A 26,026-nucleotide genomic window follows, 5' to 3' on the forward strand; every position below is an offset into this window, starting at 1 on the left:
CGGGGCCGGGGGCCGGGGGCCGGGGAGGAGCCCGGGGACGGGGGTTCCCCGCCCGAGGCGGGAAAGTCAGCCAGCAGGCGGGGAGGGCAAGGGAGACGGGGTCCGCCGGGAGGGTCGGCGGGGAGAGCGCGGGGCCCCGGGAGCCGCGAGCCGCGGAGGAAGGGGCGGGGAGGGGGCGGAGTCGCCGCTGCGGCCGGCCGCGGGGGTGTGTGCGCGGGTCACATGGTCGCGGCTGCCCTCCCCGTCAGCCTCCCTCGCTGCCGCGGTGCGCTGGCTGCAGGAAGCCGCCGCGCCGCCGCTTTTGTTGTCAGGGACTCCGCGAGGAGCGCCGCTCGCCGGCCGCCGCCGGCCTCCCTGACAGCCACCCGCTTTCCGCCCCGCGGGGTGCGGGTCCCCGGGCGCCCCGCCCGCTCTGCCCATGTGGGGGACCCGCGATCGGCGCTGCCTCCAGCCCGGGGCGGCGCTGAGCTGAGGCGGCGGCGGCGGCGGCGGCGCGGCTCCCTCTGCGGGAAGCGAGCGGGGCCTGGGCTCCCTCCCCGAGGGCACCATGGAGGTGAATGCGGGTAAGAACCGGACTGCGGCGGTTCGGGGCTGGGCGCAGGGGGCTCGGGGAGCCCGCTCGGGCACTTCGGGGCACGGCGGCGGGAGAGCTTCCCCCCCCCATCCCGGGCCCGGTGGGGTGGGTGTCCGCGGGGCGCGTGTACGCCTCGGGCGGGGTTCCCGGCGCCCCTCTCCCCGGAGCCGCCCGCACGGCTGCCTCCCCCACCCCCCCTCAGCTCCCCGCATCCGCGCGGCGCGGCCCGGCCCCCCCCTCACATGGCCCGGCCGCGCGAGCCACGTGCGCGCTGTGTTTACGTTCGGCGGCGCGCGGGAGCCGGTTGGCTGGGCGGGCGCGTGACGCGGCATTACATAATGGGCGCTGAGGCGGCGGCGGCGGGCGGGGACACGTGAGGCCGGGCGGCTCGGTGACCCACATTCCCCGGGGCCGCAGGGACACGTGGGGGCGGGTGCGCGCGAGGGCGCGCGCGCGCGCGGCGCCGGGGAGTGCCGCAGCCGGGCCGCCCGGCGGGCCCCGCCCCCTTCGGAACCCTCCTCAGTGACGCGGCCGCGATTCCCTCCTCCCCCGCGGGGCTGCAGACTGCGGAGGAGGCCGCGCGTGCGCGGGCGCGTGTCCCGGCGAGCCCAGTCGCCCCACCGCCCCGCAGCGGGCGCCGAGGCCGCCTCGCCCCGGTGGCGGCGGCGGCGGCGGCTGCGGCGGCTCGGGCTTACGGAGCGTTGTTCCGGCCGCAGACTTGACGGACACCGGGGTAGTCGTGCAGGGGGCGCGGGGGTCGACGTTGCGCTCCCCGACTGAAGCAGGAGCCCCGGGGAAGGTGGCGCGCGGGGGCTGAGGAGGAAGGAACAGATTCTACGGGGTCCAAAGGGCTTAGAACCTGAGCAGCGCCGGCTGACGGGGCAGCCCCCTCCCCTCAGAGGCTGCTGCAGTAGGAGAAAAAAGAGGAACGGCTCGGACCCCCCCCCCCCCTTGCCCCCCGTCCCGCCCCGGGCCCCTGGGAACCTTACTGTAAGCGGGTCACGCCCGCAGCTAGTCGCTCCACCCTTCTGGGAGGATGACTCAGGTGACCCTAAGTGACTCAGACCTTAGGTAAACCCCGTCAGTTACGCTCCGCAGGCTCCTGTGTCCCTGAGCAGCCGAATTGGTCTTTGGAAGCCAGGGGATCCTCCCGTTTCTGACGCTAGCGCCCCAGAAATGTTCAAGACACCTTGTCCCCCTTTTTGTCTGCACTTGGCTGATGGCCATATCCTCGGAACCTCTCAGGTTTCGGGAAGTCGGTTTGTGCCAAGTTTTTTATTTCTTTTAACCCCCGCTTTTTGGGTCACACCCGGCGATGTACAGGGGTTACTCCTGGCTTTGCACTCAGGCAGTGCTCAGGGGACCATATGAGATGCTGAGACTCGAACCCCGGGTCATCCGCGTGCAAGGCAAACGCCCTACCCGCTGTGCTATTACTCCAGCCCCTTGTGCCAAGTTTTTCTTTCGGACAAGCCAGGCGTTGGTGACCATGTTTTTGGGTGTCGACCACCCGCCGCGAAAATGATTATTTTGGGTTTTGTTTTGTTTTGTTTTTTGCTTTTTTTCCTGGGTCACACCCGGCGATGCACAGGGGTTACTCCTGGCTCTGCACTCAGGAATTACTCCTGGTGGTGCTCAGGGGACCATATGGGATGCTGGGATCCGAACCTGGGTCGGCCGCGTGCAAGGCAAACGCCCTACCCGCTGTGCTATCACTCCAGCCCCTATTTTGGGTTTTGATGACGCGTGGATCGCTGAGCCTTTGAGACTGTTTTGAACAATTGTTAACTATCATGGAATCAAACTACGTTTTTTTTTTCCTTTTTCTTTTTTGGGTTATACCCGGCAATGTCCGGAATTAGTTCTGGCGGTGCTCTTGGGACCATATGGGATGTTGGGAATCGAACCCGGGTCGTCCATGTGCAAGGCAAACACCCTACCCGCTGTACGCTCCAGCCCCTCAAACTACTTGATAAGAATGATCAGGTTCAGCATCTTCTAACCTAACCCTTGGCGTCAGTGAGTTATTGCAGCTTCCTCACTGCCGTGTGATAAGCTGGCTGATTGCAGTGGTCAGAAAGTTTTTCTTTGATTTGAACCTTCCTGGAACATCATTTACATCTTTGTCTTGTCTGGCTGCAAATGATGAAACATCATTTGAGGTTGGATGGCTGTTGGCTCCCTCCTTCCCAGTCTGTTTTCAGCTCTTTAGTCCTTCTTTGCTCAGTTCCTGTTTCTCCACTACATTCCTCAACTCCCCTCACCCCCCTTATGTCCTCAACATCCCTTTTGGGATTTAGCACCCAGCAGAAGGTTAGATTTCAGAACAGATTCTTGCCTAAGTGGTTGGATAGTTACCAGATTACAGGTTTTGGATTCTGTTGCAAATGAAGTCTCTGGCAGGCTTAACATACTTTTGCTGATTCATAGTAACTTTGCAGTCAAGCAAGACTTCTTCTGTGAACTATTTTTAAGCTATATTTTATCCATTGTGCAGGTATTTATGAAATGTAGGTATATGTGATTTCCTGTTTTTTTTTTCTTTTGTTTTGTTTTGGGACCACATTGAGCTGTGCTCAGGGTTTAGTCCAGGTTCTGCACTGAGGGCTCAATCCTATGTGCTTGGGGGAAGTCATGAGTTGATGCATATGGATCAAAACCTGGTCGGCTGGGTGCAAGACCCCACTGCATTATATGTCCGACTTCTTGTGAGTGTCTTGATCTGAATATCTAAAATTTTTCACTTCTGTTTTGTCCTAAGTTCAGACTGTTAGGAGTTGCTACATAGTTTATGAACAATTCCTGCCTTTTAATTTTCAGAGGAAGCTTTTAGAAGTATTCCCTTTTAAATCTTCAAATTGGTGTGTTTTTGTGTGTGTGTGTTGTGTGGTTTTGGGGCCACACCCGGAGGTGCTCAGGGGTTACTCCTGGCTCACTCAAGGCTCTGCACTCAAGAATTACTCCTGGTGGTTTTGGAAGATTGAACCCGTGTCGGCTGCATGGAAGACAAAATGCCCTACCTGTTGTACTAATGCTCCGGCCCTTATATGTAAAATATATACATATATTTCTTCTTCCAGTAAATTTTTTTCTTTTGTGGGAGCCACACTGCATGGTGGGAACTCCACACTGTTCAGGGGAACCCTTGCCTTCTGTGCAAAGCATGTACTCTAGCCCTCTGAGTCATCCCCTCACTAGTGGGGTATAGACCAAGTTCAGTGCTTTGTGGCACACATCTGCCCTTCCCTTTGGATTGATGCTGTTATTAGTCACTGTGCATTCACCCAGTGACCATTTCATTTAACTGTACTATACAGCTGTATTTCATGACACATAGTACCTTTATCCTCTTTATGATGAACGCAGATAGGGAATAATGAAAGTAGAAATTGACTATACTTTTTTTTTTTCTCCTGCCATATCTGCATGTGCTCTAGCTAAGTACTCAGAGGTCACAGTGCTGGGGGTGAGGGACTTAGTGTGCCAGGATTGAACCCTGGGTCCCAACATGCAAAGCTTCCAGACCTTTGAGCGATTTCTCTGGCTGCTTTTCATTTTCCACACCCATAATTGTTCTGGCATCCTTCTGGTAGTGCGAAGCATGGGAATCATTATCTCTGAGGCATCTTATCTCCCTGATCCCCTCCATAAAGATTTTAGTTATGCATATCAGGGCCACTTAGGCTTTTCCCACTAGAACCTCTTGCCACAGAAATTTTTGGAGGAGAGGGTTTGGCCATACCTTCCATGACTGTTGCTGGTTTTGTGTTCAGGAGTGCTCCCTGACCATGTCTGAAGGGACCATATGCAGTGCTGGAGATTGAACCTGTGTCAGTTTGCAAGGAAGGCAAGCCCAAAAAAGTCTCTCTTTCATTAATTTTTTTAAATGAGTCACTGAACTACAGTTACAGAGGCATTCATGATTTTCATGGATAAAATATTCTAACACCATCCCTTCATCAGTGCCCACTTCCCCCACCAAGGTCCCCAGTTTTCCTCCCATCTCATTTTTTTTTTCTCACCTTTTTTACTTTTAGGCACTGTGTCTTACAATACTGTTTTTGTTTTTTGTTTTTTTTTTTTTTGCTTTTTGGGTCACACCTGGCGATGCACAGGGGTTAGTCCTGGCTCTTCACTCAGGAATTACTACTGGCGGTGCTCAGGGGACCATATGGGATGCTGGGATTCGAACCCGGGTGGGCCGCGTGCAAGGCAAATGCCCTACCCACTGTGCTATCGCTCCAGCCCCATGTTTTTGATAGGGTATTATACATATCCCTTTACCTCCTTTCAGCACCCCACTTCCGTTCGGGGTGCCCACTTCCCTCCACTGCTGCCATAGTTTTCCCTTCTCTGACCTATCCCCTAGTGGAGAGTTTCCTACTGAAGATCAGTTACCAGGCTCTTCCTTTCTATAATTCTAGGGGTAATTGTTATTCGCCCTGTTTTATATATATATATATATATATATATATATATATATATATATATACTGCTTCTGAGATGATTCTGTGTGTCTGTCCCTCTCTGACTCAGTTGGCATGATACTATTCAGGTAGCAGCAAATTGCTTGGCTTAATCTTTTCTTACGGATTAGTAGTAGTAGTCCATTATGTATATACACCTGGGTTATTTTTTTAAATTCAGTTATCTGTTCTTGGGCAATTGGGTTGTATCCAGGTATTAGCTATTATGCAGCTACGAACATAGGAATACAGATGTTTGTTTTTCATCGTGATTTTGAGCCCTTGGGGTATCTTCCAGGGAGTGGTATTACTGGATAATATAGAGCTCAGTTCCTAAATTTTTAGGAATGCCCATATAGTTTTCCAAAAAAATAGGTTGTTCAGTGGACATTCCCACTAGCAGTGAATGAGGGTTTCCTTACACCAGCACTGATGGTAGTTCTTTTTGAGGTGTGCCAGCCTCTGTTGTGTGCAGTGTGTTCCCGTTGTTGTATTTATTTGGATTTCCCTGATGATCAGTGATGCACAGTATTTTTATATGCCTTTTGGCCATTTGTATTCCTTGTTTGATTAAGTTTCTGTTGACCTCTTCTCTCCTCTTTTTTTCTATGTACCTATATTCTCTCTTTCTCTACACATGTGTGTGTGAACACACAGTACATTTTTTAAGACACATCTGTTGATGTTCAGGGCTTATTTCTGACTGTGTACCCTAGCATCACTCCTGGTGGGGTTCAGGGGACAATATGGGGTGCCCGGTATTGTACCCAATCTGTTGGCCACATGCAAGGCAAACGTACCCCACTCAATGTACTATTGCTCCAGCCCTCCCCAATTTTGGACAGGGTTGTGTTTTTTCTCTTGTAAAGTTCCACCAGTACTTTATATATCTTGTATATTAACCTTTTATCAGATAAGTGGTGAGCAATTTTTTTTCAGTCTTGGGGTGTCTTTGTATTCTGTTCATTGTTTCCTTTGCTGTGCAGAGCTTTTTAATGTCCCATTTGTTTACCTTTGCTTGACTAGTGGTGGTGCATCCTTAAATATGCCTCTAGCTTCAGTGTCATGGGGAATTATACCTATGCTTTCCTGTGTGTAGCTTAATGTATTCTGATAACAAGATCTTTAATCCATTTCAATATGATTTTTGCATGCCGTTATGAAGGGACCTAAATTCATTTTTTCCTTTTGCAAGTGACCTTTTTTTTTTTTTTTTTTTTGCTTTTTGGGTCACACCCAGCGATGCTCAGGGGTCACTCCTGGCTTTGCACTCAGGAATTACTCCTGGCGGTGCTTGGGGGACCATATGGGATGCCGGGGATCGAACCCGGGTCGGCCGAGTGCAAGGCAAACGCCTTACCCGCTGTGCTATCGCTCCGGCCCCAGTGACCATTTTTCTTAACTCCACTTTGTTGAAGAGGCTTGTCTTGCTCTATATTTCTTGTTCCTTTATTGAGGGAAGATTAACTCACTTGAGTCTGGCAAGCTACCTGTGGTATATTGGATATGCCAAAAACAGTAACAATAAGTCCTACAGTGGAGACGTTCCTGGTGCCCACTCAGCAAATCGATGAACAGTGGCACTACAGTGCTACACCTACCTGAGGGTTTATCTCTGAGGTTTTGGTTCTGTTCCCCTGATCTGAGAGTCTCTGTTCCAGTACTGTGCTATTTTAATTGATGTTGCTGTATAGTACCATTTGAAGTGGGGCAAAATGATGCTTCCTATTTTCTTTTTCCTTAAGATTAGTTTGGTTGTTGGGGTGGAGGAAGTTTATTACTCCATATTATTATTCCATGTGAATTTCAAGAGTGTTTGATTTATTTTTTTTAAAAACTTTTTTTTTTTTTGTCACACCCAGCGGCTCTCAGGGCTTACTCCTAGTTCTGTGCTGAAGAATCATTTCTGGCAATAGTGGGGGACCTTCTGTGTTTCCAGGGTAGTATCTGCAAGGCAAGTGCTCTACCCACCAGTACTGTATCTCTAGACCCTTATCTGAAAATTTCTAGGTGATCCTGTATACTTAGGCATATAAGGTAGATACATAAATAAATTGATAAATCATGAAGAAATTTGTGGCATGCAACTCTTATTTTAAACTTTATTTTTAGGGTTGGGACTGGGGAGACAGTACATATTGCAGGGTGCTTGCCTTGCATGTGGTCAATCTGAGTTCAATTCCTGGCATCCTGTATTGTTCCCCAAACACCTTCAGGAATAATTCCTGAGTGCAGAGCCAGAAGTAATCTCTGAGCATCACTGGGTGTGGTCCCAAAACAAAAACAAAACCCCTGGTCTGGAGTGATAGTGGGGCTCTTGTCTAGCACACATGGCCAGACTGGGCTTGATTCATTCCCCAGCATCAGGTTCAACCCTCAGCACCATATAATCCTTGAGCACTGAAACATGATGTACTGCTAGCCCCCAAACTAAAAACAATCAAAGAAATTTAGGGGGTACTGTAGCAGTAACCTACAGAGAAGCCTACTGGGTTCATATGACACATTGAAAATTGAAAGAGGGAGCATTAGTTTTGTTAGAATATTCTAATTGGACTTTACATTGATGGTAAAACAAGGCAAGTTAAGTTCTGCTCATGTTGCCCTGGAATATATGGTCAACACAGCTGTTTCTCTAGTTGGCCTATTAATACTCTTAAAAATCCTTTTTTGGGGCTGGAGTGATAGTACAGCGGGTAGGGTGTTTGCCTTGCATGTGGCCGACCGGGGTTCAATCCTCTGCATTTCATATGGTCCCCCAAGCACCACCAGGAGTAATTCCTTAGTGCAAAGTCAGGAGTAACCCCTGAGCATGCTGGGTGTGACCAAAAAAGCAAAATCTTAAAAAAATAATCTAAAATAAATAAAACATTTATTTAAAAAAAAAATCCTTTGGAGGTGCAGCCACCACACCTTCTCCAGATGGAGCCCTGGCGACACTGAGCAGCAACTAACAGGCTCCGGGATGCGGGACTGGGACACATCCGAACTGCGTGACCTTTTCTAAAAACTGAAAACATGCAATCTTTTGATGGAAAATTAATTATCAAATGCTTCCTTAGTAGGGCTGTCTTTTTTGGGGGGAAACTCCAACAACAATAGTGAGTTTTGTGTTGAAATATGGAACGTAATCAAGGTAAAGAGAAAATGAAGTGAAACGCATCAGTTATACAGTTGGAGGTAGGGTGCGGGGGCAGGGGGTATACTGGGGATTTTGGTGGTGGAATATGGGCACTGGTGAAGGGATGGTGTTTGAATATTGTATAACTGAGACATAAACCTGAGAACTTTGTAACCTTCCACATGGTGATGAAATAAAAATTAAAAAAAAAAATCCTTTTCCTTCTGACCCTTTGCTGTTACTATGACCAGATGCCTTACAAGTTTTATTGTGTTTTGGCATTTGGTTGTGCACTCCTGGTGTCATGCACTTTAGTTTTGGTGCTCATGAGCATTCTGGTTACCATGCTTGCTGAGGGTTGTACATTTTATAGACAGCCTAGTGTATTTAGGTGGCACTGGGGATCTAACTCCATGGGCCTGAGTGATAGTACAGTGGGTAGGCTGTTTGCCTTGCACATGGCCAACCCAGGTTGCATCCCTGAGCCCGCCAGAGTGACCTCAGAACCAGGAATGAGCTCAGATCACCACTGGGTGAGGCCCCAAAACAAAAACAAATTCTTGGCCTCACTCTTAAAATACTGGTGTTTTGGGCTGGAGCAATAGCACAGCAGGTAGCAGGGTAGGGCATTTGTCTTGCACTCGGCCGACCCAGATTCGATACTCAGCATCTCATATGGTCCCCTGAGCACCGCCAGGAGTAACTCCTGAGTGCATGAGCCAGGAGTAACCTCTGTGCATCACCGGTGTGACCCAAAAACCAAAAAAAAAAAAAAATTGGTGTTTGTTGCCAATGAACTATCTGCTTTAAGCCCAGTGTTATCCCTGTAAACCTTTCATTTATTGTTTGTTTTGGGACTACTCACAGGGGTGCTCAGGGCTTACTTTCAACTCTGAACCCAGGAATCATTCCTGGCAGGGCTTGGAGTATCAAGTGGGGTGTTGGGAATGGATGGAACCTAGATGAGCTGTGTGCAAGGCAAACACATTGCCTGTTGTACTCTCTGCCTCCTGCCCCCTTTTTAAGCCCTGTGTTCGTTTATTTATTTGATGGGGGGGGGGGGCACAACCAGTGGTGCTCAGGTATTACTCCTGACAGACTTGAAGGACCTATATGGGTGCCGGGGATTGAACTTGGGTTGGCCCACATGCAAGGCAAGCAAACACTTAACCTGGTATACTATCTCTCTGACTCCCCATAAACTTAAAAAATTTTTATTTTTTTGGTTCATGCCCAGAGATACTCTGAGTTACTCCTGGCTCTACTCAGAAATTACTCCTGCTGGTGCTCAGGGGACCATATGGGTCAAGAATGGAACCAGGGTTGGCTTCATGCAAGGCAAACACACTACCATCTATACTATTGCTCTGTGCTCCCCACCTCCCATAAACCTTTTATAGGAAATAATCATGCTGTTTTTATTTTGGAGCCCTGACTAGGTCACAGTTGGAGATTTAGTACTTCAATTAGGTTTTCTTTACCACCCTGTGAGTAGAAATTGTTAATATCCTACTTTTAAAATGAGAAAATTAAAGTTTCTTGATTGCAAAACATGTTTTATTTTAAATCACAAGGCAAAAAAGTACAATCACAACTTGAATTCAGCTATACTTTTGAGGGTAGGGGTGGTGGGAGTGGGTGGTTTTGATGCTGAGCAAGTTTAGGATTGGGGTAAGAAAGCCCCAAAATACCAGCGAGCTCGATAGACTGAATGCTTTGCATGCTGGAGACCTTGGTTCAATCCCTGACGCTACAATTCTGGCACTTTAATTACAGAACTGGGAGTAGGCCCTGGAAACTGTGGAGTTTAACTCCCTGACCCCCAATTATATTCAGAGACTGTAAGTCCTTCCTCGCAGTACAAAATTAGATAGTGCCTTGTGACTTGTGTGAAGTTGACCACTGGGTAAGCCCTTGCCTGGGAACCTGGCCCAGCTCCGAGTCCTTTCAACTAAAAATAGAGAAGACTGTGCTTCAGCTAATTTTAGCCCATGGCATCTAAGAACTAAGAAGTACATTCTGCCTTTTTTCTGGAGGTGTTGGGACTTGCTGGTTTGGGGATTTTTTTTTTCTTTTTTCTTTTGCTTTTTGGGTCACGCCTGGTAATGTACAGGGGTTATTCCTGGCTCTGCACTCATAAATTACTCCTGGTGGTGCTCAGAGGACCTTATGGGATGCTGGGAATCGAACCTGGATCGGCCGTGTGCAAGGCAAACGCCCTGCCTGCTGTGCTATCGATCCAGCCCCTGGTTTGGGGATTTTACCCCTGTCATCAAAACATTTTGTGCAAAATATTTCAACAATCCCTTTAACCACTGTTTCAGTCTATAAGTCTGACTGATATTCCCATTTCTTAGAAGGTGATTCAGGATTAGAGAGATTCAAATAACTTGATTGCCCAGTTCTTCTTAGAAGAAATAGTAGTCTGTACCCTGGAATTAGAAAGCATTGACTTTCAACCCTAGTCTTGCCACATAATAGCCATTATTACTTAAATGTCAAATTATTTAAATGTCTCTGACTTCCCCATTTATAAAATTGGATAAAGGAAGGCGATTCAAAGGCTCTTACGAGAATGAGAAGTGATATGACATTGTCATTCATGACTTTAGTAGGTTCTTGGTGACTGGTAGTGTTCACTTGATTAGGTTGAGGAACTGTTGAGGTACTCCTAGGAAATTAAAAAATTAATCCAGTTGGAGTGCTGGCCACCTGGTTCGTAGATTATTGTCTGGTAGTAAGAGTAGAGAGACAACTAAATCATACCTAGGTCTTTCTAGGAGAATGTATCTGATTTGTAGAGGCCCATATGATTCCATGGGGCCTGGCACAAATAATTGTTGTAAAGGAGGAATCTGTTATTTTTATTTTTTAAAATTTTTTATTGAATCACCATGTGAAAAGTTACAAAGCTTTCAGGCTTAAGTCTCAGTCATACAACAATCAAACACCCATCCCTTCACCAGTGCACATGTTTCACCACCAAGAACCCCAGTATACCTCCCATCCCACCCCCACCCCCTGCCTGTGTGGCTGATGATTTTCACTTTACTTTCTCTTTAATTACTTTCAATATTTCAACAGAAAACTATTATTATTTGGAGTTTTTCCCCAATAGTCAAACCTGCCTAAAAGGCATCATTTGATATTTTGTTTTCCCTTACTGAGAATGGAGAGCATATGGGGTTGCGTGGCCGCAGCAGCAGCTTCGTGGTTTTGGATTTCTGGTATTTCAGTAATTAAGTCCAGAGAAATTTCTGCCAGAACTCGCATCATTGCCATCTCGTACCTCTGTTTAGTGTACCTTATAAGATGGCGGTCGCCACGCCACCACCAGGGAAAGGAAAGGCAGAGAGAGAAAAACCTTTCCCCTCCTGGGGCGGCATGGGGCCGTAGCTTAGTTCACAGTCTAGAGGTATTTCTGCAAGAAGCCCCTGGGTGCCGAAAGTAGTTAGTTGGCTTTGGGGATCATGGGCGTTCAGGAACAGAGAGGCTGCTCGGGATCACATCTGGGCCGAGGAATCTTTTCTTTAGGAATTGGATCTTAACTGGTAATAATCTTAACTGGTAATCTTGATTGGTAATAATGACTGTAGATTTTCATTCCTTTTTCCCTTCCTTTTGGGTGGGGCGTGAGATTTGGGCTACTCTTGGCTGTGCTTAGGGCTTACTCCTGAGTCTGCTCAGGCATCACTCTCGGCAGTGCTTGGAGGGAAGGGGAACCATATATGGTTCCAGCGGTTCAACCCACTGTTGACTGCAGGCAAGGCAAGAACCTTGATCCATGTTCTGTCTATCTCCCTGCTATATTCTTCCTTTTTGTTTGCCTTAGACTTGATTTTTGAAATCAAGTGTGACAAAGAATTTTTTTTTTGTTATTAATTACTATTGCCCATCAGTGTTTTTAATCATTGTTATTTTGGGATGTGGGGGTGTGGTGGTGGTGGGGCTCCCAAGCAGTGGTCAGGGATCAGAGGGACATTCCCTGCTGGGAACACAGCCTGCTGTGTGGGCCTGACAGTTGAGCAGTGCCTGCGGCTGCCAGGGCCACCTCAGTCCCCTGGTGCTGGAAGGAAGGGGCCATGTAGTGTTGTAGATCAAACCCAGGAACTCAAGGATGCGAGTCCTTTGAGCTACCCCTGGCCACAATTTTAGCCATTTCTTGTCTTTTTCTTTCTTTTCTTTTTTTTTTTTGGAGGGGGTTTGGATCACTTGTACTTTGGGGCTATTCACAACACAGCTCTGTACTCATAGGTCATTCTTGGTGGTGCTCAAGGGGACCAAGTGGTGTCAAGGATGGAACCTGGGCCTCCCACAAGCAAATTATGTACACAGCCCTTTGAGCCATGTCTCTGGCCCTTGCCATTTCATTTTTCTTAAGTCCTATGAATTAATCTGATTTCTAAAACTTTGTATTTAAGCTGAAATTTTCTGAGCTTTGGGTATGTAAATGACTGACTTGAAATACTGGCCTTAAGAAAGATAGTCCCAGTAAGGAAACCATCAGTTTCTTATCTTTTACACTCTTGACACTACAGCAAGTAAAAATAGTACCTAGAGTTGACAAAAGACAACTGTGAGACTTTCCTTTGGGAGTTTATTGAGGACTAAGAATGTTTCTTTGTATTCTATTCTTACAGAAGGGAAGAGTTTTAAAAAGTAGTGCTTTGCTAACACCTGGAGTTTCTAACATGTATTTAAAATTTATAGAGTTTTATAAAAACAGATGGCACAACAATTTTATCCAATAACTAAAGTGATACTAAATAGGCTTCCAGGTTTACATTGTATCTTTGTATTCCCTTTAGATTTGTGGTATTCAGGCAGTTATGCCAATGAAAACACTAACTTTTTTTTTTTTTTTTTTTTTGCTTTTTGGGTCACACCTGGCCATGCACAGGGGTTACTCCTGGCTCTGCACTCAGGAGTTACCCCTGGCCGTGCTCAGGGGACCATATGGGATGCTGGAATTTGAACCCGGGTCGGCCGCGTGCAAGGCAAACGCCCTACCCGCTGTGCTATCTCTCCAGCCCCGAAAACACTAACTTTTATTGGTCAATTTATCTTTGAATGGAGTGATTATAGCCATTTTTATAAACATGTAAGCAATATCCATGGGAACTTCTTAAAAATGCATTTTTCTGGAGCTGTCTTCTCTAATTTGTGTAGACCTAGGAAACATGTATCTGAAAAAGCACAGCAGTTGGGCGTTCGCCTTTCATGCGGCCGACCCGAGTTCGATTCCTCCGCCCCTCTCGGAGAGCCCGGCGAGCTACCAAGAGTATGGAGCCCGCACTGCAGAGCCTGGCAAGCTACCCGTGCGTATTGGATATGCCAAAAACAGTAACAATAAGTCTCTCAATGAGAGACGTTACTGGTGCCCGCTCGAACAAATCGATGAGCAACGGGATGACAGTGACAGTGACAGTATTATTTTCTGTGGTGAGGGGAGAACAGGATAGTGATTACACCAGACACCATATGGGCTTCTTGGGAATCTGCATGCAAGGCAAGAAAGCAGCTTACCTGTTGTCGTATCATTCTAGCCCCAGCAATAGGTAATTTTGGTGATGTATATTTTATATACTCTTCCTGGATGATGAGAATAAATAAAAAAGAGCAAGCTTTATGTGTTGTATTAGGAACTCTCATGTTTTAAAATCATTGGGTAGTTGAGATTCTTTAATTCCAAAGTTATCCTCCATCATATTTTCCTCTATTAAGAAAAGATGAAGTAGCTGATTTGTGGTACTGGTTCACAAACTCTGCTATGTATCAGAATCAACCATGATGGTGGTAAGTTTCTTAATCTGTAGATAAGGAGGAGCCTGAGAATTTGCATTGCTAGCAGATTTCCAAGTAAAGTTCCTGGTCTAGGGCTCACACCAAACTAGATATATAGAGTTAGAAGGCACCATCTTGCACCCTCCTCCCAAATCCTCAGTAAAGTCATAAGGCTCCAGTTCTATTCTATTCTGGGCAGATGAGAATCATTTGCCAGGAGAGTCTTTGGGAACACTTCATAACCATGTGAAGGATAGACCTCCGACAGATGCCTGGCATATGGCTAGTTAGACTGCAAAGGTGGATGGTATTGTCTACATGATTTTTTTTGCAAGGGGGGGGTAGGTAGATATACCCTCAGCTTGCTTAGGGCTTACTTTTGGTTTTGCACTCAGGGATCACTCCTGCTGGAACTTGGGGGACCATACAGGCTATGGGAAGGACCCTAACCTGCTATCCCCTCTCTTTGGCCTACATTTAAAAAAAGTCTTTAAAACTCAAGTGCATTTAGTTGCATTTTATGAGTATTAAATTTGTGTATGATGAACACTTATTTTTCTTGGCATAATGACATCTGTTTTTCTAAGTTATAATAAAATCCTTGGAGTTGAGGTTATGTTTTGCTTCTCGGAGGTTTTCCAGGTTGGACACCCAATTCTAATATGATGTGTGAAAGTGATTCAGAATTTCTCTGCCAGTATTTTTTTCCTCTTTAAATGGAAATGTCTTTCTGTTGTTTATTTTGGGGCTATACTTTGTGGTGTTTGGTGTTGTTTTTGGTGATGCGCGAGGTATCAGGATTGAAGTTAGGCCTTGTGCACCTGTGCTCTCTCTCTCTCTCTTTCCCTCTCTCCCCCCCCTCCCTCCTTCCCTCCCTCCCCCTTCGGAAATTGATCCTAGTAGTTTGCTGCATGGGTGTGTGTGTGTGTGTGTGTGTGTGTGTGTGTGTGTTTGTAAATGTAAGGTGTGATTCTTAAAGCAAGGAGTTACTTTTTACTGTTCCTTAGTAGAGAATGTTTTTATCTTTGAGTAAACACTCACTATTTTTGTTTTTTTGTTTTTGTTTTTTTGTGTGTGCCAATGGGGTCATTCCTTCAGGAGTGACCTCTGGGGTGCTTTGTGGTGCTGGGGATTTTTATCAGGGTTGTCTGCATGCAAGGCAAGTGCTTTACTAAACTCTGGCACTATCTTTCCCTGCCTAAATGCTCAAATTGAAGTTACTACTTTAGGACTGTGTGAAATTCTTTATTTGCTCTCAGTATAGTAATCTAGATTGTAGTGAAAAAATTGCTTTTTCTTTTACATGTGACTACCTAATAATAGTTTATACTACTTGGGAATCTGTCCATATTATTATAAACTGGCTTCACAAAGACCAAGAGTTAGGTTATAAAAAAAAGTACTTGAGAAGCTTGCTCATATAGAAAATTAAGAGAAACTACACCTAGTTCTTAAGGTCTAGTTGAGAAATAAATGGGAACAGGTAAGTCTGATAATAATAGTAGTTAAGTAGTTATTATAAATAATAGTTAAGGACAGTAATGGAAGAAACAATTTGTTTCTCATATACATGGAGAAAGCTGAATGTTTATTGCTGAATGTTTATTGCTGATGGAAGGAAGAGGACAGGATACCACAGTAAACCTTAGAAGTGAAAATGAAAGTTACTTATTTTACCTGGGATCTGGAATAATAATGTATTTGTCCATGAGATCACTTTTCTTGCAACATTTTATCTCTTTGAGGAAAGAAGAGTGAAACTCCATCCTCAGAATAATTTTAGTTTTCTTTTTTTTTGTTTTTGCTTTTTGGGTCACACCTGGCGATGCACAGGGGTCACTCCTGGCTCTGCACTCAGGAATTACCCCTGGCCGTGCTCAGGGGACCATATGGGATGCTGGTATATGAACCCGGGTTGGCTGCGTGCAAGGCAAACGCCCTACCCGCTGTGCCATCTCTCCAGCCCCCTAGTTTTCTGTTTTTTAACCAGGAGATTTATAGACTCCTGAAGAGGTCAAGACCATTTTTTTTTGGAGGGGTTACAGAGGTAATTGATGATATGAATAGTGTTTTTAGGGTATCCCTGTAATTAGCTTCATCCTTACTGTCCTTTTATAGCACTTGTTCTTCCTGCCAGCCCTGTTGACATTTATTCTTTATAGTAAGTCAGACACGGTATATTATTTAAGAACTGCTTAGAGAGGAGTATGCTTGCAAACCCAAAGGCAGAACTTGTAGTAATGGCAATGTTTGGAACTGGGATTCAGTGGATAGTTATAGAAGTCTTTTGGAAAAATTAAAACAAAAAATAATCCAATCCAATCCAATCCAACATTTCCTTTTTTTTTCTTTTTGGGACATACCCAGTGATGTTACTCCTGGCTCTGCACTCAGGAATTACTCCTGGCGGTACTCAGGGGACCATATGGGATGCTGGGAATTGAACCCAGGTCGGCCATGTGCAAGGAAAACGCCTTACCCGCTGTGCTATCACTCTAGCCCCCCAAATTTCCTTATTTTGACATAACTTATTTTTGTGTTAGGCCATACTCAGCAGTACATGATGGTTAGATCTGAATTGGTGCTGGGGGTCACTGTCACTGCCAGCAGTGCTTTTGAGGTGCTGTGAGGTGCTGGAGATTGAACTTTGGGGCTCCCACATGCAAAGCATTTGTTCCGGCCCTTTGAATCTTTCCTTGGAGTTAGCCAAGTGCTGAGATTTTTCTAGAATTAGTTTATATAAAGAGTATTCAGTAAGGCAAGAAGAAATAAATTGATTCACTGCCATGATAAAATTCTTCCCTCCTTTGGGATCTGCACCAGCCGTGCTCAAGGGACCATATTGTGCTAGGGATTGAACCCAGACCTCCTGCATGTGGAACATGCACTATAGCCCATTGAGCTATTTCTCTGCTCCCTGCTCCTCCTCTAGTTTATTTCTTTAAATTAACAGTGTCACTCAGGAAGTTTTTTCAGTTCTTATAGAAAAAGACTAGAAAATGAAAAGCTTTATGTTTATATCTCTGTGTGTGTTCATTATAACTAAGTGGGCCAGGGCCTTATTGCTTTAAAAATACATGGAAATGGGTCTGGGGAGTGTCACTCATTGGTAAACTGCCTGCCTTGCAAGTATGAGGCTCAGCTCTGTGAAAAATAAGATAAATTAAAAAAAAAAGTGGATATTGTATACCCTTTGAACATCGTAGTAGCAGGAAGCATGGTAGAAACTAAGAAAAATAAGTTTTATTTACTCTTGCTTTGGGTGGATATTTAATCACTAGTCTTCTAAGTTACTGTTCAGGTTTGTAAAATATAGAAGAGATATTCTCATTATCTGATTTTCTGATTGATTCTCTCTTTTCTAGGAGGTGTGATTGCCTATATCAGTTCTTCGAGCTCAGCCTCTAGCCCTGCCTCTTGTCATAGTGACGGTTCTGAGAATAGTTTTCAGTCCTCCTCCTCTTCAGTTCCATCTTCTCCAACTAGCTCTAATTCTGATAACAATGGTAATCCCAAAAATGGTGATCTCTCCAATATTGAAGGAATCCTGAAGAATGATCGGATAGATTGTTCTATGAAAACAAGCAAACCGAGTGCACCTGGGATGACAAAGAGTCATAGTGGAGTGACAAGTAAGTCTTCTAAGGTTGCTTCCAATTGTAGACAAGCTTATTATAATATTAACCTTTAATTTGGGTGTCTGATATCTTTTTTGGTTTAATCTTCACTCCATTCTGAGTAATCGTAATTTGACAGTTAAGAAATCATGGATGATTAAAAATGTCAGCCTAGGGACAGTCATAGATTCTTGGCTCAGTTCTAGCTGTGTGATTATGTACTCTGCCTGAGTGCATTTCTCTCGGGCGGTGCTACTTAAAACTTTCTTCATTCGCAACTCCTTTATTTATTTATTTATTTATTTATTTATTTTTATTCATTTTTTGCTTTTTTGGTTACAACCGGCTAAACACAGGGGTTACTTCTGGCTTTGCACTCAGGAATTATTCCTGGCGGTGCTCGGGGGACCATATGGGATGCCGGGGATCGAACCCGGGTTGGCTGCTTATAAGGCCAACGCCCTCCCCGCTGTGCTATTCACTCCGGCCCTGCAACTCCTTTTTGTCTGGAAAATGCAACACACATAAGTACTGTCAGAAACACTGCAGATTGATTATGTGGTTATCTTTTGCATATTCAGAAACCTTTTACTATTGCCAGTTTTTTTTTTTTTCATCCCCCACATTCATTTATGCAACTGCATGGGATCATGATTTACAGTTTAAGAAGCTAAGCTCTAGGGTACCCCTTTTGTTTTCCGTTATCTTTTTTTTTTTTTTTTGCTTTTTGGGTCACACCTGGCAATGCACAGGTGTACTCCTGGCTCTGCACTCAGGAATCACCCCTGACAGTGCTCAGAGGACCATATGGGATGCTGGGAATCGAACCCGAGTCGGCCGCGTGCAAGGCAAATGCCCTACCTGCTGTACTATTGCTCCAGCCCCTTCAGTTATCTTTCTTAATATAGCTAATACTAAATCCAGTATTTAGAATCGTACAGTTGACTGTTGAGTAACATGGATTTGAATTGTAAGGATTCCTCACTTAAAAGATTGAATCTAATATCAGTTGATTGCGTCTAAGATTGTGGAGCCTGCATACATGGAGGACTTGGTAATACACAGAAACTCTAACCATACACAGATAAATAGATATGTGGTGGGTGAGTCAGTGTCCCCTAGCCATTACAAAATTCGGGATTTCCCCACACTTACTATGGAAAGGGTTTTACTTTTAGAAGTTGGAGTTGGGAACATTTGAGATTGGAAAACTATAAACAGGATTGAGATCACCAAATGAATAGTGGGATTGAGACACCCCCCCCCCCAGTGAGTATGGAGATTAGACGGCTGCTCTCAGGTTGGAATGAGACTTACATGGTGCCTGTAGTAGATTGAACTAATCATCTGTATAGCAGCCTGTGGAGACACTTGTTATCATCTTTTATTGATGGGTTTAATGGCTTCTTATGTCTTAACCAGAACAGTATTTTCTTTATTATGTTTGCTGCTCTGTTAACTTTAGATTCATAAAATTTCAGTGTTTTTTGGGGGGGAGAGAGAGGTGGTCACACCCAGCGATGCTCAGGGGTTACTCCTGGCTCTGCACTCAGGAATTACTCCTGGCAGTGCTTGGTAGACCATATGGGATGCCAGGGATTGAACTCTGGTTGGCCGTGTGCAAGGCAAGTGCCTTATCTACTATACTGTTGCTCTGGCCCCTCAGTATATCTTTAAAGTCACTAGTAAAGAAAATAATAAGCTCTCTCAGGTTTTTTGGGGCAGTCTCATAAACTGTTTAAAGGAAAAATTTGACTTCTTCTGATTTGTTAATTTGATAAGGATTTTTCTTTTGCATTATGAAAAATTTTATCTTTTACTGTGCTTACTGATTGAACTAAGTAAATTGGAAAGAAAATAGCTTTTCACTTTTGTGTCTGTTTGTGCCTTAGAATTTAGTGGCATGGTTCTGCTATGTAAAGTCTGTGGGGACGTGGCATCAGGATTCCACTATGGAGTTCATGCTTGTGAAGGCTGTAAGGTAAAGCATGCTTTCATTTCTTAAGATACTAATTTGGGGGCTAGCAAGATAGTACAGTAGGTAGGACATTTGCCTTGCATGCAGCCAACCTGGTTTTGATCCCCGGCATACCCTGGCATTATTACTGGAGTAATTCTTGAGTACAAGAGCCAGGAGTAATCTGAGCATTGCCACCCCCCCCCAAAAAAAAAGTAGAAGAAATTTGAGTAAGGTTTACCAGTTTACACAATTAGAAGAAGAAAAGCCAAGTATGCCAAGTATTTCTCTTTAAGTTTTAAGTAGTTAAATAATGTTTAAATATAACTTTGGAAAAGTATGTTTTTTAATTTAGTGAAAAATTTCTATTTTTTTGCTTAATTTTCCCCTTGGTTTTTGGGCCATGCCAAGCAGTTTTTATTAGTTACTCCTAGCTCAGTGGTTGGGGGTAGCTTTGTGTGATTCTTAGGAGACCATGTCATGTTGGGAATCAAACCCAGGGATCCTGCATGCAAACCCTTAAGCTTTCTCTCCAGTCCACTTTAATGATTTCAAACAAAATAAATTTGCTATCTTATACATAATTATGATATGAAGTGAAGGAATGTTTATCAGTGTGTTTAACAGGAGCTTTTAAGACAGTGGTAAGCAAGCAATGAGCAAAACAGATAGGGCACTACTATTTTGGAACTTAGTTTGAACCAAACTTTGAATAGATATCATCAATACATTGACATTCTGACATGTCACATATAGATCCTAGGGATTAGGTATAATTTCTAAGTACAGTATGTAAAAATGTGGTATTCGTAGACGTAGTAAAACAACATTGAATATAAGTTGAGCACTTGGGAAATTTCATTTTATTTATTGGGATGATTCATTTTATTTAGTGTTTTCATCAGATAGTTCCAAATGAGATAGTCTATACCTCCTCTTTATATGCAGGGAATCTCTCTATCTCTCTCTCTTTTTTTTTAATCAGACACTCCTGAGTTTCAAAAATTAACATGGTCAAGGTACATCCTTTTACTATTCTCTGAAAGCCAGAAGTATGAATCTAGTTTGGCAGGATATGAATGAGAAAGATGATGAATATACAAAATGAAAGAATTAGTTTCCAGGGTGATTGAGTGAACTAGATTTGGTGGATCTTAATGGTTGGGTTCTTCACAAAACTATTAGAGCACTTTAGTACAGATTAGCACTTTTTCACTGTTTTAAAAATTCTGTGAAGTTTTTTTTTTTTTTTTTTTAAAAAGACACAAAATGTGGCCTGTAAGGCAGGCAAATTCCCACTTTATGATAGAAAAAAACTACCAGAGAAGTAAAATCACAAATGAGCCAAATTGTGTATTCTTGATTAAATATACATGGCTGTTCTATAACTTCTTAAAAATGTTTCTTACTCAGTTCAAGTCAGTTATTGTATGTTAGTAACATAACTGTTAAATGTTAGTAATCTGATAATAACTAATATAGACTCAAAATGTGAAGTTATGATATTTAAGGAAGGTTAGAATTTAAGGTCAATTTAGTAATTGTGTTCTTAAATTTTCTTCTCTCCTGTGATCGTTAAGCTGGAGATCTTTAACACCTACCACAGATCACACATATTTAATTGGCTGTTATTTTTATCCATCTAGCTGGGAAATGTCTCCTTGGATCATTAGTTAGTCTGTAGGTATGTGGTGTGATACTTGTTAGGCCTTTTTGGTGTCAGCAAATAGTGATCTGGGAAGGACCAAGCTCTTCTAATGTAATTTTTAGTTCTGAGGAATTAAAAATATGGAACCCATTTCTTATTCAACTCTTTAACATTAAGTTCTTTAATATCTTAGAAGTTTTGGAATTTGTATTTGATAAAAAGTGTGAGCTGGAAAATATTTGGCTTATAGGGAGGAATGGGAGGGGTAGCGGGGTAAAGTCTAGTAGGAAGGGTAATTTTGCAAACAAAAAGGATCTCCAAAGGAAAGAGTTATTTTTGACTCCTAGGTTAAGGTATTTTCTGCTACATAAGAATCCAGTTAAATTCTGTGTCAGTATTCTATTCTCCTTTGTTTTAAGCCAGTGAGCTACCTTATTTCTCTGGTAGCTGGTAACATACTGAATATCTATCCAATTTTCTAGTTAGGCTTGGGGGAATGCTATGAGGAGATCATCGGAGACTTTAAATGAATGGGTGTATCTTTCTCTGTGCTAAAGGGTTTCTTTCGGAGAAGCATTCAGCAAAACATCCAGTACAAGAAGTGCCTGAAGAATGAAAACTGTTCTATAATGAGAATGAATAGGAACAGATGCCAGCAGTGTCGATTCAAAAAATGTTTGTCTGTTGGAATGTCACGAGATGGTATGTTCCCTGTTTAAAGAGTGATTTATTGAAAGCCTATGGAACTTGGCTATTTCTTAACAGTTTGAGAAAACGTATTTTGCTCTCGTAGCACACCTAAGTCATTAGTCTAGTTTTGACATCATTATTTCAACAACTATTAATTGGTTTGCTTATTTTTCATTCTTTTTTTTTTTTTTTTTTTGGTTTTTGGGTCACACCTGACGATGCACAGGGGTTATTCCTGGCTCTTCACTCAGGAATTACCCCTGGCGGTGCTCAGGGGACCATATGGGATGCTGGGATTAGAACCCGGGTCGTACGCGCGCAAGGCAAACACCCTCCCCGCTGTGCAATCGCTCCAGCCCCTTATTTTTCATTCTTGTAGAAAGTCTTTTATTTTTGTACAATTTCGTTTTTTCTTCTGAGTATAGGTACTTTTTTCCCCCACTCGTCTGTCTCTTTTGTTTTGGACCACACCAAATAGTGCTCAGGGTTTACTCCTGTTTATGTACGCAGGAATCACTCCTGGCCGTCTTGGGGGGAACCATGTGGGGTGCTGGGGATTGAATCCAGTCTGTCACATGCAAAGCAGTTGCTCTTCCCACTGTACTGTCTCTCTCGTCCATCTCGTGATTTTTTTTTTTTTTTTTGCTTTTTGGGTCACACCTGGCGATGCACAGGGGTTACTCCTGGCTCTGCACTCAGGAATTACCCCTGGCCGTGCTCAGGGGACCATATGGGATGCTGGGATTTGAACTCGGGTCGGCCGCGTGCAAGGCAAACGCCCTACCCGCTGTGCTATCTCTCCAGCCCCATCGTGATTTTTTTTTTTTTTTTTTTTTTTTTTTAAAGAATTACGTAGAGGACTCCATTTCTCTTCATTACATCTCTTGCTTTCTCACCTGTGGGATGGTAATGTACTGATAGAACAGATTCTGATGAGTGTAACAAAAGATGCAAAACAAACATTGGGTCTGGACTAGACATGCTTATGCAATTCTTGCATGTTCTATTTCCATAAAAAATAAAACTTGTGGATATTGTGGCGCTTTTACTGCTATTTTTGTGTTATCATTGAAAAAGCTTTCTCCTAGGTAATAATTTTTGGAGTCATTTTGTTTTAAATAACAGTGGAGGAATATGAAGGTTTCAGAAAGATTGGTAGGGTTAATTAAGAAATATTCAGAGTATAATTCATTAAGGAGAAGGTCACTTAATCAATTCCTTAGATTGATATTATATGATCATGGAATTAGAATTGCAGAAGTTTCTTGAATTAAGATTACAATAGTTTATTGTTTAGAATTTAAATTGCCTGAAAATTTTTTTTATAGTTCTAGAAATTCTATTCCAAAGATAGATATTAAGATTGCCTCAAAAGAAAAAAATGGCAATCATTTGTAAGGGAGGAGAGTTAGAGTGTGAGACATGATAAAATTGTTTGTCTCTGATAGATAATGTTAGAGGCTATAATTAGATGAGTAAGACTTGTTGATTGAAATTTTATTATCTGTGTACAAATATTAGAAAAACCTTTTCTTCCCCTCCAGGATAGAAATGTTGAAGTTAATATGGGGTTTATTCCTAGACTAGCTCTTCCAGAAGAGAGGATGAACAATTTTTTTTAAGATTCATTGATTTTAATTAAAATCCAGCCCCCCCCAAAAAATCCAGCAAATACATTTTCTAGTAATTGTTTTCCTGCTGACTGCTGCTTTTTATTTTATTTTATTTTCATTTTTTAAGAAGACAGGAAAAAGAGCTTATTATTCAATAGTTGGACCGTATCAGGGCTTTGGATTAAGATTGCAAAAATGAATTGAATGTCAGAATTGAAGGAGTGATTGTACTGACTACATTACATTAATAGTGCTGACTAGGTTCTGTTCATGTAACTAAATTCCCTGCCCCAAGCTACTAGTGACACAGTAGTCCCTGATATTCTTCACAGTAATGCTTGTGGGACAAGTCAGTGGCAGGGTTTGAACATATCCTTTCTGCACACAAACCAGCATTGCAGCTCTTTGACCTATCTACCCAACCCCCTTGTGCATTTTTTCTGCCCCCCTGTGCATTCTTAAAAACAACTACTTCAGCTTCATTAAAGAATGGTTACTGTTTTAAACTGATTTTTGTTAGTTAATCTCAGATTTTTCTCTTAGGTTTTGCTTGCATAATAAAGAAGAAATAGCTCTCAGCTTAGTTTTAGGAGAAAATGGATAATATCTCTTTTCCTTTCTACTTTTTTTGTTTGTTTTGGGTCACACACACAGTGCTCAGGGCTTACTCCAGGCTCTGTGCCTGGGGACCACTCCTGGTGGTGCTCAGATGCCCATATAGAGTTGCTGGGGATTGAATCTAGGTTGGCTGCATGCAAGGCAAGCACCATCCATTGTGTTGTTGCTCCAGCCCTCCTTTCCACTTTCTGTGGTATATCAGAAATAGAACCAGCCAAGTTTTGATAATTTGTGTGAGAGACGTATATATCCTTGTTGGACTCAAGACCATAACTATCAGGTAATTTTGTGTAAGCAGGATTTATCTAAGGATATGAACATTAAATATCTTTTTTCTTCAATAGCTGTTCGATTTGGTCGTATTCCTAAGCGTGAAAAACAGAGGATGCTAATTGAAATGCAAAGTGCAATGAAGACCATGATGAACAGCCAGTTCAGTGGTCATTTGCAGAATGACACATTAATAGAACATCATGAACAGACATCTTTGCCAGCCCAGGAACAACTCAGACCTAAGCCCCAGCTGGAGACAGAAAACATCAAAAGCTCTTCTCCTCCCTCTTCAGATTTTGCAAAAGAAGAAGTGATTGGCATGGTGACAAGAGCACATAAGGATACCTTTCTGTATAATCAAGAGCAGCGAGAAAACCCATCACAGACTATGCAGCATCAGAGAGAAAGGATTCCCAAGAATTTGGAGCAGTATAATTTAAATCAAGACCATTGTGGCAGTGGGCTTAGCCATTTTCCCTGTAGTGAGAGCCAACAGCATCTCAATGGACAGTACAAAGGGAGGAACATAATGCATTACCCAAATGGGCATGCCATTTGTATTGCAAATGGACACTGTATGAACTTCTCAAATGCTTATACTCAAAGAGTATGTGATAGAGTTTCAATAGATGGATTTTCTCAGAATGAGAACAAGAATAGTTACCTCTGCAACACTGGAGGGAGAATGCATCTGGTATAGTGAAATTAATTTTTTTACTCACTTGCATTAAGGAAAGCTTTGAAGGTTTTCTTTTATTTCGGGGTTTAACCAACTCCCAATAGTATGTGTGTGGTGTATATGTCAGAAAGCCGAAGAGATTTACAGCATTTTGTGCAACGTTTTAAGTTAAATACTTTAACATCATTTGCTGAATTACTTCGAACAGATATAAACATATGATTGATATTCTGATTTGAATTGAATTTTATAAAAGATATAAATCATAAAAAATTGGTCCTTTAATTCTTAAAAAAAAGAATATGCATTTTGGCTAATTAGTAACTGGCTTTGGGATTTTTCTCAGGCTTGCTCTTTTAGTTTAACATAACACTTTGATTTCTGTGGAGTTTAAACTATTATAATTCAATAAGTACTTTAATTATGGAACATGGATATTTAATTTAGAATATAGAAATACTTTTTAATAGCTGATTTCTAAAGATTTTCTCAGATTGTGCTGTGACATAAATGTTGCTCATATTCAAGATTTTTTTTTTATCAAATACAACAGTCTACATGAAAGTACAATGATTGTGTATTCATCTAAAATTCCATCAAAAGCAGCAGTACTGCACCATTTCCAGTTTAAACCATGAGGTCCTTTGGTAGTACTTGGTAATTTCTATAGTGAGGTAATTAAAATACTCTTTGTTTTCAAAATACTTTTCCGCAGTCTGTTAGATTTTTACCCTCATTTTCTAGTAGTTGATTTCATGGATCTGAAAGGTCCATATTTGATTAGATTTCATTAGATTTAGTGACTACCTTAGGATTGGACAAAATGTTAGACTTTTGTTTTTGTTTTATAATATTCTTTTTAATTATAGAATTATACCACTGCTGGGTCCTCTGTATTTTACCAAAATTTAAAGATTGATTTTAGGGTAAGGATATACAGTTGAGCTGTAGAACACTTGCCTTGTATATATGAGGCCCCGAGTTTG

General features: G+C 43.0%; 1 protein-coding gene across 1 annotated transcript in view; it reads left to right on the forward strand.

Moving 5' to 3' along the window:
* Positions 1–231: 231 nt before the first annotated feature.
* The window catches only part of NR1D2 (nuclear receptor subfamily 1 group D member 2), a 40,581-nt gene continuing 14,786 nt past the window's right edge, over positions 232–26,026 (forward strand). The window contains exons 1-5 of the mRNA XM_055135522.1: positions 232–563; positions 17,311–17,577; positions 19,455–19,543; positions 21,725–21,869; positions 24,433–25,055. Of these exons, the coding sequence (XP_054991497.1) occupies positions 548–563; positions 17,311–17,577; positions 19,455–19,543; positions 21,725–21,869; positions 24,433–25,055 (1,140 nt within the window). The 5' untranslated portion in view covers positions 232–547. The remainder of the gene's footprint in view (positions 564–17,310; positions 17,578–19,454; positions 19,544–21,724; positions 21,870–24,432; positions 25,056–26,026) is intronic.

The sequence above is a fragment of the Sorex araneus genome, chromosome 4, assembly GCF_027595985.1.
Source record: "Sorex araneus isolate mSorAra2 chromosome 4, mSorAra2.pri, whole genome shotgun sequence".
NCBI lineage: Eukaryota > Metazoa > Chordata > Mammalia > Eulipotyphla > Soricidae > Sorex > Sorex araneus.